Source organism: Ursus arctos, unplaced genomic scaffold, assembly GCF_023065955.2.
Source record: "Ursus arctos isolate Adak ecotype North America unplaced genomic scaffold, UrsArc2.0 scaffold_33, whole genome shotgun sequence".
NCBI lineage: Eukaryota > Metazoa > Chordata > Mammalia > Carnivora > Ursidae > Ursus > Ursus arctos.
The window spans coordinates 7,256,846-7,269,353 of record NW_026623019.1 but is presented as its reverse complement, the minus strand read 5'-3'; the positions used below and the strand labels follow the sequence as shown (position 1 = coordinate 7,269,353).

The window sequence follows — 12,508 nt, the reverse complement described above, 5'->3', positions numbered from 1 at the left end:
TTATGGATGTAGAAATGCATCCTAAATTCTGAATGTTCGGCTGTGCAAAATGCTTATTGGTATTATTTTCTTCAGAGATTCCTTACTGCCCCCTCTTAACTTTATTGTCAGTGCAAAAATAAAAAGTGTTGATGGGCTGGATGGAACTTCATGACTCAGGCATTTGGTGTCTGGAGAATGAGAAGAAAGAAGTAAGCTGCAGGACACACTAAAAATACTGGAGAAAAAAAAAAAGCCAGCTCAAAGAGTTGAAATCAGGATAAACTCAGAAAACTTCAAAGTATATGCTCTTCCTAGTGTTCAAGATTAAAAATTAGAAGTACCTTTCAATAATTGGCCTTCAAAGCATTTTGTGAAGAGATTATCCACCCATTTAAGATGAGGAATCGCCTAAGAACCTAAGGGTTTCCAAAAAGGTCATTGTTGGCAGTAAGAGGTGAAGCATGAAAAGACAACATTTCATTTCTTTCACCCTTTAAGACTTCATTCAAATCCCATCTCTTCTCTGACAGCCTCCCTGACCCGCCCAGCAGACGGGAATTGTCCCTGGACCTGGCGCTTCTCATGGCTGCCACTCACACACACTCATGTGCATTCAATGTCTCGTGTTGTGAATTTCACTTGTCTGAAATCCAAATGGACTGTAAACTACTAGAGGGGAGAGATCATGTCCTACGTGTACTCTGTGTCCTCACGGGGCTTAGGATATTTGGATAGTAGAAGGCACATCATGTCAGGTGGTGCAGTCCATTTCTAGAAAGTCTTTGCTCCCACCTAAAGCACACCTGACCAACTGTCCTGTGGCCTGGCCTAAGCTTTTAGTGTCATCTGACTTATTTCATCACTTCCTGGACTTCCTATTACATCTTTTTCTCCATTCTCCCCCAGCTTCCTCTCTGTAGCCCTGAGTTAAGATCCTGAGTCTTGATCTTGTAGTACCCGCTGTGGCATATGTTACCGATCCTTGCTTCAGGACCACGGGACTCATTCCCCCAGCTGCTGGAAGGCTGGCTATGATGGCTCTCAGCTGGGGCTGGTCTTACCAAGTGCCCTCAGCCCAGAGAGCCGCCTGAGCCAAAGCCACAGCCCTTCTTGAGAGAGTGCTCATAAAAAAGGTGTGGAATGTAAAGGCCCTTGCCTCGAGGTGGCTCAAGCCCGATGTGTAGCATCAGCTTGGGGACTCCTGTGCAATTAGATGTGTACCTTCTTGTGACCATGTTGCAGTTAACACCTCCTATGCCCAGTACCATCCTGCCTCCTTCGTTTCCCCACACATCAGGCTCCCGAGAGCCCCCATAAGAAAGTTCCTGCATGCAGCTCTCTGCATCGGAGTCTGTTTCCTAGGGAACCTGTTCTGTGACAGATCTCACACATAAATAAGGGGATAAACAATGCCCACAGCATGAGGGACTGGGGAGAGTGACTCACCTAATGTGGAGCCAGTCCGATCTGGCCAGGGCCCCCAATACCTGGCAGTGAACACAGCCATCAGCCCGGCCGCCATATGCCAACAGAGTGAAGTCTGGCCACTTGTGTCCTCTCCCCTCCATCACTGCTTCCTACTAAGACTTTCTGCAGTGATGGACACGCTTCCTCTCTGTACTTCCAATCCCAGAGCCATTAGCCACTGTGGCTGCGGAGCACTTGAAATGCAGCTAGCGTGACTAAGGAATTTAATTTTTAAAAACTAATTTACCTTGAAATATAAACAACCATGGGTGGCTCCCATTTAGAACCGAGCAGCCTCAGATCATGAATCCAGTAGGTCTAGAAAGGCAGAGTCACAATGGCTCCGATCCCACCTGCCTTTACTTTCGCTGCCCCATCACCTCGAAGCACCTGGTCTGACTCCTTAAAAGTCATCCTAACAACAAAGCATATGTAGGAATATGAATGATGTACCAGTAAAGACTAATTATTAAGTGGCCCAATAATGATGATGAACATTGTTAAATCTCGGTGCCAAAAAGCTTTGTTGTAAGTTTAAGTTGTGACACATAAATCTATTCATGATTGCTTACCCTCCTTGTCTTTTATTCTCCTGGCCCTCTGAGGAATTAGATGGAGAGACGTGACCTGTGTTTGTGTACAGTTTAAATTAAGGAACATCCTCCTCCTTGATCGTATATGTGTATACATTTGATTAATGCCTTTTTCTTTTCCATTTGGTCTGTATGATCCCGGAGCTTCAGCTCTATGTTTCATACATAAGAAAGGAAGAAGAGAGCAAGACAGAGCTGCCATTTTGAGGAGGACAGGCTGGAAATCCATGGGAGACCTTTAGTCCTGCCCTGTTCTGTGGAAAAGGATGATCTCTTATTACTGACCCAGAAATGTCAGATGGGGCCCAGGGTGAGAGCACATGGCTGTACCTGGGCAAGTTCATGACCATCTTGCAAAAAATGACTCCGTGTACGTGCCCTCCAGACAGAGTCACTCACATCATCCTGCCGACCGAGGGTCAGCCCTTACAAAATCAGTTTGAGCCACTGAAAGCAACTGAAATTGAATTCACTGCAATTTGAAAATATTCTGTTTACTTAAAGCCCAGAAGCCTGGCATGAGAAGAAGTATCCAGGCCCAGGCGATGGTAGTTAAATTTGTTCATTTTTCTTTCTTGTTGCAATTTTATCTTTTCCGAGCAATTTAATGAAGACTCCAGAGGAAAGAATTAAATGTCTGCTGGTTCAATTACCAAATAATGAAAAGGTCGAAAGGAGCACCATGCACTGTGTGCTGAGCAGCTATAAAAGCCTATTCTTAGAGGGAAAATCTTTTGTGTGCTGTTCACACTCGCATTTGGCCACCCACAAATTGTGCAGACGAGCGTCAGTGTAAGAAGCAGAAATCAAGAGCTGGTACAGGTCGCCCTCCACCAGGGTGAAAAGGCCTGGCCCACGGGAGCATCTCGTGATGCCCACGGCAGCAGCCGGAGGCACGGCGGAGGCCACAGTCTTCGTCAGGAGGGACCAGGCTGGCGTTAAATCCATTCTTTGAGAAGGTTCTAATCATGCTTGGCCCTGAATGCATTATAACTAGCCTGTCCTTAGTGCCACATGCAGGGAAGGTCTCGGGGGCCAAAGAGACCTGCCGGCAAGGATTTCAAGGACTCTGTGCAGTCCCCACAGCATCTGAAAAGCCACCCCTGCCTCCAACCTGCCCCAACTACACACAGAAAAGATTACAGAAACACAGAAGTCCTCTATAGAAGCCAAAACCAAAGATAACATAAAACTATGGCTTTTGGGATTCATTAGAACATTCGTTTTAAAGCTTTAAAAATCAAGTCTCCCTGGAAATGATATACAAGCAAAGAGGCAGTTCAGTATAGACTCTCCTCGCCTCGACACCCACAGTGACCGTCTCTCCACTCATGCTGGGGCCTCCCCAAAACCTTTTGATCAGTAACATCGACAGACTCAACGGACAAGTCATTGTACAGCGCCTTTTTCACCTTTAAATTAAGTTCTTTTTTGGTTATATAAGAGAATACCCTCATTCCTAGGAAATACACACTGAAATGTTTAAGGATAAAGGGCTACGATGTATATCACTGACCCGGAGAAAAAAGTGTGTGTGGTGGGGGGGGCGTCTGAGTGGCTCCGTCGGTTCAAGTGACTGACTTGATTTTGGCTCAGGTCATGATCTCAGGGTTGTGAGGTCGAGATCGAGCCCCGCATCAGGCTGTGTGCCGGGTGTGGAGTCTGCTTAAGATTCTGTCTCTCGGGGCGCCTGGGTGGCACAGCGGTTAAGCGTCTGCCTTCGGCTCAGGGTGTGATCCCGGCGTTATGGGATCGAGTCCCACATCAGGCTCCTCCGCTATGAGACTGCTTCTTCCTCTCCCACTCCCCCTGCTTGTGTTCCCTCTCTCGCTGGCTGTCTCTATCTCTGTTGAATAAATAAATAAAATCTTAAAAAAAAAAAAAAGATTCTGTCTCTCTCCCTCTCCCCCTCTGCCCCTCCACCCCTTGCTCATTAAAAAAAAAAAAAAGCGTAGGGGTGTGTGTGTGTGTGTGTGTCCACCCATCTCTATCTCTACCCAAATATATGTAAACATTTACACACACGTACATACATATCCGTGTGGAGGGGATGAGAGAAAAGCAAGAGTCGATGATAAAGTGCATGGGGTAAAATGTGAACAACTGTTGAATCTAGGTAAAGAGAATTTGGGTAGCCTTTGAACTATTCCTATTTTTTACAACTTACCTATGAGTTTGAAATTATTCCACAATTATTCAAATCATGTCAAAAGTTATAAATAGTTTAAAAAGTTTTAAAATTTAAATTTTTTTCTCTTTTCTTCTCCTGTGGATTAGCCTCTTGCTAAAGACCCTCGTAACTATGCAGCAGCCACACTCTGGGTAAAAGTGCCCACGAGGGCAGCCCCACTCTGTGAGAAGGGCAACAACCCTGATGATTGTTTAATCAGGATGAGGATTCTCTTGGAGAAACCAATCACACAGACGGTTCTAGAATGGCTCCTCCCATGGTGTGCTGACGATTACTGAGAGTTTATGCTGGGGTTGGAGACAGGATTATGGCTAGGAAATGCAAGGGTGTCTCTAGCTAATTTCTTTCTGTTTTCCCTTAAAATACTATAACCAAGGGTATTAGGTTTTCAAGGTTTTAAAAAGAACTAGTATGTCTCGAATCACCTTAAAATATACGGGAAAACAAACTGTATAAGAAAAAGAAAATTCCTGAATTATTTATGTCACTCTTTTTCTGGGGTGGTGTCTGATACAAGAGACAATAGGATCAATCTCTTATCAGAATAGAACCTCTCTGAAGACAAGAATAGACCTTAATCAGTACTGCTACTGTTATATTCCCAAAAAACTGAATTGTGAGATGTAATTGAATGAAGGTATGATTTTTTTTTAAATCCTTTGAGACTTTATTGAACTGCTACAATACATCCTTAGTTTTTGATGTAGTGTTCCATGATTCATCGTTTGCGTATAACACCCAGTGCTCCATGCAATACGTGCCCTCCTTAATACCCATCACTGGGCTAGCCCGTCCCCCTACCCCCTCCCCTCTAAAACCCTCAGTTTGTTTCCCAGAGTCCACAGTCTCTCGTGGTTCATTTCCCTTTCTGTTTACCCCCCCTTCATTCTTCCCTTCCTTCTCCTACTGATCTCCCTGCTATTCCTTATGGTCCACAAATGAATGAAGGTATGATTAAATGATTGAGCAGCACCTGAGACAAAGTTCTGTGCTCACCCCCTTATCCTCAGGAATGCATTTTAAGATCTATGAAAATCTGAGCGGAGGCACTTTTAACTATAGGGTTCTCTCCTCATAAGCTTATATTTTCTTCTCCTTTATTTAGAATTCCATACTTAAAGTCTACTAGGACCATAAAGAAAGAGAAAAGGTGAATTACGAACTGTAAAAAGTTATTTTCCACACATATAACTGAGAAGGCTTAATGACCAGAATATAGAAATCATTCCTACAAATGAATTAGAATTAGAAAAATAATTCATCAGGCTCCTCTGCTGTGAGCCTGCTTCTTCCTCTCCCACTCCCCCTGCTGTGTTCCCTCTCTCGCTGGCTGTCTCTGTCTTTGTCAACTAAATAAATAAAATCTTAAAAAAAAAAAAAAAAAAAAGAAAAATAATTCAAAATAAAAATTGTCCAAAAAAAACCTTAGCAGGTATTCCACAGAAGAGAATGGCCAAATCACTCTGCAAAGATGCTCAAAGTCATTATTAAGTGGAAAATGCAAATTGAAACTGCAAACATCATGTCATAAATACCAGATGGGCAAAAATTCCAAAGCCTGACAATACCAAGTGCTGCCAGAATTGCAGAACAAGGGCATTCTCGGTTACTGCTGGAGTGAGGGAAAACCGGAAGGGCCGCTTTGGAAACCAAGTGGGCATTACAGAGCAGAGTTGAAGGCAGGCCCGTCCTCTGACCCAACAATTCTACTGACGGTTATACGCTGAGGAACTCCAGCAAAGATGTAGTGGGGGAGTGCTGTAAGAATATTTGTAACAACACTTTTATAATGGAGGCCATCCAAAGTCCACCAACAGAACAGTGAGCGAACAACCTGAGGCATTTCATACAAGAGAACATTCTCCACTACAGAGGATAAATAACCAACACTTTTATGCATTAACAAAATGATCATCAGGAACATTACGTGGAATGCAAAAAGCAAATTAAAGAAGAATGCATACATTATGATTCCATTTTTGGAAGTTCACAAGGGATTTGTTTTTAGGGACAGAAATACATGCGGTAAAACTTGATAGAACAAAGGAATGACAAACAAAAATTCAAGACAGTGGCTACCTCTGTTTAGAGCAGAAAGGAGAAAAGCAATCAGGACAAGACACGTGGACCTTTAACGGAAATGCTAATGGCCTATTTCTGAGGAGACGTACAGGGCCCCATTCATTGCCTGATCCTTTACACTTACACATTTTACAAATATTCTTTTGCATGTATCTAATTTTCAATAAAAACTTTTAAGAACTGGTGAAGGAGCAAATGACCAAAAATATTTTCTCCAACATTTGATGGAAGGAAAAAAGAGTACAACATGCCGGCCATCAGGCTCTCACACTCTTCCCTTCCAAACACGCTTCATTGGTCTACTTGTCTCTGGTCCCTCTTTGCTCACTCAATCCAAAACCCACCACCACCCTGAGCTACCAGTTGTCCGGGGCTGGGAGAACATTACGTGATGTTCATCAGAAGGAACAGTCAAGCTTCCCTCTCTGTCATCCCACCGCTCGTGAAAACTCAGGCCTCCTCCAGGTGTGAATGACTAGCACATTACCCTGTCCACACATGTGCACACATACATCCAGTCTCTGCAGCCTGACTGGGTTATTATTCTATCCAATATTACCGAAAGCCATTATTACCTGACTCTTGACTTTGACTTATTCTCTAATATTTGTACACATTTCATAATGGTAGTAGAGCACTATATTAAAACAAAACATCTCCCTATCCTCCAATCGGAGCCTAAAATCTGAAAATGCCTTCTGAAACACAGACATCTATCTATGTTCCGAATACAACCACGTAGCAACAGCTCCTTAAGTCCAAAGTAAAATTTAAAGTGAGTGGTACAGCTATTGTCTATGCATCACTTAAGAACAAAGTAAATCTAGCTCCAGGGGAGTCTGACTCCTCACCTCGGTAGGTCATTAAAGATAAGAAAACATTCATATCTCCCAGGCCCACCTGCCACCCAGTGGATGGGGAAGAAGAAAGTTTTGTTCTATTTTCAGTATCACACAATGTTTTACAAACTTGTTTTCCCATCAATTACTTCAGTGAAGTCTGGATTCTTGCAGCAGTAAAATCCCAACAGGAAAAAAAAAAAAAATCAGACTGGTAAAAAAAATTCTTCTACGTGACCTGCTTGGAAGAGCCCATCACCCAGTCCCCCGAAGTTTACCGAGGGCTTAGTTAGGAGCTGCTGTAGAAATACAACCACTTACCTCCGCATACTGTGCTACTGAACTGGCTTCGACAGCATACACTCTCCTAGCTCCAGCCTGTACAGCAAAAAATGATAGTATTCCTGATCCGCAACCAACATCTAGAACAACCTGGAAGAAAAAGCAAAGACAAGAAAGAGGTGAGAACACACGCAGGTATCCTGGCCCCATGCCGACTTTGAGCCTCGCCATCAGACCTAATTAAGGTACGAGCTGTGCTATTTGAAAGTGGTCTTACCTTGGCCAAGTTATGAATTTCTGTGAGACTCCTTTTTCTCAGATGTTTAATCGGGTTAATAATAGCCACTTTTTAAGGTTTGCTGTAGGGATTAACGAACACAAAGTGTATACAAAGCACTTGGCACGTAATTGGTGTTTTTCAAATCATTGCTCTTATTATTATAGTTTCTTTGTAGCATGGATTGCTTTTAGGATGTTTAGGGCCAAAAAAAAAAAAAAAAAGGTGTTCAGGGCCAAGAGAAGTGAAGTGTCGTGACTGAGCTTGCTGATATTATCAAAACTGTTAGCATGAACAAAATGAAAACTCACCAGTTTTTATATGTTCTGTATGCTTTATATATATATATACAACTTTATATATATAAATAAATATATTAATTTATTCAGAAATAACTGAAGATAAAGTCTTTAAAAATCCAAAGGTGAGGTATGTGCTTGCTTTTTTTCCAGGCCTCCCCACAAAGTTGGGGAGGTTTATAAATGGAAGGTAGAAGGGTATTAAGACAGCGGACACATGGAATCTACAGACACTTTTCTTCTATTCTCTGTGCTCAGACCTGGGACTTAAATCAAGAAAACCAGCATTCACTTGTGCACAACTCACTAGCACAAAGGTCCAACACTTGACCCGACACACTGAGAGAAAGTGGTGGACGGCATGCATTGGGTCCCCTCCCCAAACACTGCCAAAGCCAAAGCCCAAATCTCAATCTGATCACTGAAATTTCGGGCTACCGGGTTCCTGCCACATCAAGACTTTGACTCTTAGCATCTTTCAGCACTAGCTTTGAGGGAGATATTTTGATTGCGTCTGAATCCTCACTATAAACATTTGAATAAATAGCATTATTATGTCTACTTTAGAGATGACCAAATTGAAGTTCAGAGACATTGACCAACCAGCCCAAGATCACAAGCAGCAGATAGGGGAGTTAGGACTTGAATCTGGGTATTTTTGCCTTCTAAGCTCATGTTCCATAAAACCATACACTGTGTACTTAAATTCATCTTTATAAATCTGACATATTAACATAGTGATACCAATAGGCAATGTTTGACAAGGAAACAAAGTATTACTCAGTATTACCTTTTGTAGGAAATTTAGAAAAGTTTTTTTTTTTTTTTTTTTTTTTTTTTTTTTTTTTTTTACTTGATAGCAGGAAAATTTTTCCAAAAAACAGTAACTACCAAGGGTGTGTGTGTGTGTGCGTGTGTATGTGTTTTAACCGCAGTACCATACTGTGCTGACACAGATACTGTGCCATCCTTCTAGAGAGCATGCTGTTAGTGATGGGTTCACAGTGCTCACTTATATTAATTCTAGAACTGTGGCTGTATTCCATATGGTTTCCTAGGGTTTCAGTAATTAGGAGCATTACCGATTTAAAATGTCACCCAGGCTCTGGAATTTGCTGTCAGGCTGTCTATACTTTTAGAAATACCAACATTTCTTCCCCTCATCCTCCCTCGGAAATACATCTTCACATGGGCCCCACTCCATTCCAAGAACACCTATTGACCACTCTTTAGGAATGAAGGCCATTAAGGTGGACAGTACAATCCACAGTCCCCCAGAAAGACATACCAGATCCAAAATAACTTTTTTGGAGCCTTAGTCAATAAAAATATAAACCTTAAGATTCCATGTTCAGTCCAAAATATGAATGCAAAATTAAGAAACAAGGGAAATTGCACCTGCTTGCTCTGGTGACAGGTGCCCTAGAAACGTGTGAATGGTGTTCTCTGTCTCTTTTACTAGGGTGCTGTGAAGCACATCTTAGAACAGTGTTTTTCAGTTCTCTTGATCCTGTGGATTAAAACCAAAGTAATGTTTGCACTAGGAGAGAGAGGAGAAAGGTAATGGGAAGAAAGAGGAAAAGGTCGGAGATGGGAGGGAGCCTGATGTATGCAGCTCAACCTTTGCCAAATTAGTCGATTTGGTAGAACACGCTCTAATAGACCCAGACCATATCCAGAGAAGAGATGAAAAATTATAAACTAAGGCAATTTTCCAAATGCTCTATTTCAATACCTAATTTTAGGCCAAAATAACCTTATTCGTTTGGTTATTTCAAAACAGAGCACAGGCCTTGGAAAAGGGTCGGATCTTTTGCTAGCATGATCCAGATAATGCCATCTGCTTTCTACTTGTGTATTTGAAAAATTAATAAAGGGGTTTTCAGTCTGGGGCTGACAGGAGAGGGTGGGGAGAGAAAGGAACATTTGCCTTGTCTATGTAAGCTACACAACATTGGAAAAAAGGTTTGGAGGGCATAGAATAAATTCTTTGGTGAAAAAAACAAAGGCTGAAGCAAATATTTAGGCTCTACTGGAAATATACTATGCTTTCCAGCTGGGGTTTCCAAATCTGGGAGAAGAGAGGACCCTAACACAGGTAGGGTTTCTAAAGGACATCTTCCCAACACCATCTATTTGATCGTCAAGCCTCCTTGGGATGGTCAGTACATGCTTTATCTCCATTTTATTGATAAGGTAACTGAGGCTTGGAGACACTGCTTCCAGCCCAAGGTAACATGGCCGGTAAGCAGCAGAGCTGGAGAGTGCCTCCGCACCATCGTGGCCTTCCTCTGTGTAGGAAAAGATGAGAGGAAAGGGTGCACCATGCAGAGATGAACATCTGATCAGATTACACCAGAGCAGGCACCACCAATGGTGCCACACAGCTAGAGGGAAGGTCCCCGTCTCCTTGACGTGTTGTCCTTGGGCCTCAGCAATCCAGCCGTGACTGACTTTCCTGGCCTCTTTTTCTGTAATTCTTCTCTCTTCTTCCCCACCCCTTCTAGACTCAGCACCTGCATGTCTTTCCCTGATTCTGGGATCCCTCGTTCACCACCCCTGCCCCAGAAGCAGCTAACAGCCTGCCAGAGGTTTGTGCTCTCTCAGGGCCCGGACTCCATTTCCCACTCCCCTGCATCCACGCGTGCCTATGGGGCCACTTCGGCCCAATGGAGTGTGAGGAGAAGTGACCAGTGTCTCTTCTGCGGGAGGGTGGCTGAAGGTGCACTGTGCCTTCCCACACTCTATGCTCCTTACGCAGCAGCACTGGAAACCACCTGCTGGAGCTAAAAAGAGCCTGGACCCCTGGGTCACCCCTTTGGGAAGAGCTGCTCAGAACACACTGGGCATGGAACGAGAAAGAAAGAGATTGTATTATGTTAAACCACTGAGATTTAGAGACTGTTTTGCTTTCATAGTTGGCTTATGCTGACCAATACTTTTCCACTGGGTGAAATCCCTTGTCTCATTTTTCTACCCAGGGAAGTGAAGATCAAGCCCAGAGATCACATCTTTGGAACGCTTTCTCTGACATCCCCAGACAGTCAGTCTAGGCTGGGCTCTCTGTGCCTGGCACATAGCTCTTTAGGAGAGCTTATTACAGGATATTGCAAGTATTTCTTTCCATGTTTGCCTTCCCTGCTAAGCCCATGAGTTCCCAGACACAAGAATCACATCATTTATTTCTCAGTCCCTAGTACAACAGGAAAACAAAAACCATTAATAAATATTTGTTGACAAAATGACTGAATACAATGACTTAACAGGGCAGTCTCCTCATTCCAACATTGCCTTGAACTATCTTTGGAAAAGGCTTATGAATTTTCCAGCCACTTGAACTCTGGAGGTGTTCTTGCATGCAAAGCTATCAACCAAAGAGGCTAAGCATAGGATGCCCTTGCCTTATTCAAGACTTATATTCTGAACTGTTTCACCCAACCTTACCTTCTGCTTCCTGGCTTATTTCTTATTTCTTGGCCTCCAAGGCACCTCACAGACCTGACACTTTATACTGTTTCTCTTCATGAGCTCTATCCTTCCTCCTTGACTACTATCCCAACACATCCCTTGGGTCACTCTTGTGACCATCTGAGGCAGGCTTCTTGGAAGGTTCCATGTTCCTTTCTGCCACAGGACCTTGGTACATGCTGCTCCCTTTGCATGGGGTGCTCCCCACTGCACATTCTATATCAGCCTATGGCAATTTTTTTTCTTACCTACTCAGTGCTCATTGTGCTAGATATTTTCTATTTGTTCCTTCAGATCTGTGCTCCACTCTCCTCTACCTGCTCTTTGTCAGAGTCTAACATATGGGACTGCACCAATGGCATCCTTGCCATTAGGCTCCAGTTGGAAGCAGTCAAGAGAAAGGACAACACGAGATCAAAGTGAGGACCATGAGGTTAGATGACTCATTCTCCTAGTCTCCTCCTTCCTGGGTCTCCATGGATTGGATGTCCCCTCTACCCAAACCACAGTTTCTACTGGGCTTTCACCTTTACAGCCATGACCATCCTGTCCAGTCTCCTCTCTTGCCACTGCTGGGCTGCTTCAATGCCCTGTGCTGGTTCCCTTAACTCTGCACACATCTTGGTATACAGTCCCATTATTTAACTCTCCTAAAGCATCCTGTTGGGTGTGCCATCTCTCTCCTACAGAGTCCTTGGCTGATACACAAACTCATCCTTTTGATTCCAAATCGCTCCTCAGGACAGAAGACATCCCTACTCTTTGTTCCACTCCCAAGCAAAGTAAAGTCCTCCTGTTGTATGCTTTCTTATCATCACCTCTTCATCCCTTCCCTTTATAACACTCATCACAGTTACATCACTCTATTCAGTGAGTGATTATTTGATTAATGTCTGCTCCCCTGGACTGTAAGGTTTATTTTTTTAATCAAATGTATGACTTTAATGTTCCATGTTAAACATAACTTGCTAATTACATAAGTTATTAAATGACACCCCAAACTCATACCATATTCTATCACTTGACCC

The 12,508-nt window shown here is 43.2% G+C and overlaps 1 protein-coding gene across 1 annotated transcript in view; it reads right to left on the bottom strand.

The window, feature by feature from the left end:
• Positions 1-12,508, bottom strand: part of LOC113270235 (histone-arginine methyltransferase CARM1-like) — a 248,725-nt gene that overhangs the window by 68,663 nt on the left and 167,554 nt on the right. The window contains exon 5 of the mRNA XM_048218303.2: positions 7,476-7,586. Within this exon, the coding sequence (XP_048074260.2) occupies positions 7,476-7,586 (111 nt within the window). The remainder of the gene's footprint in view (positions 1-7,475; positions 7,587-12,508) is intronic.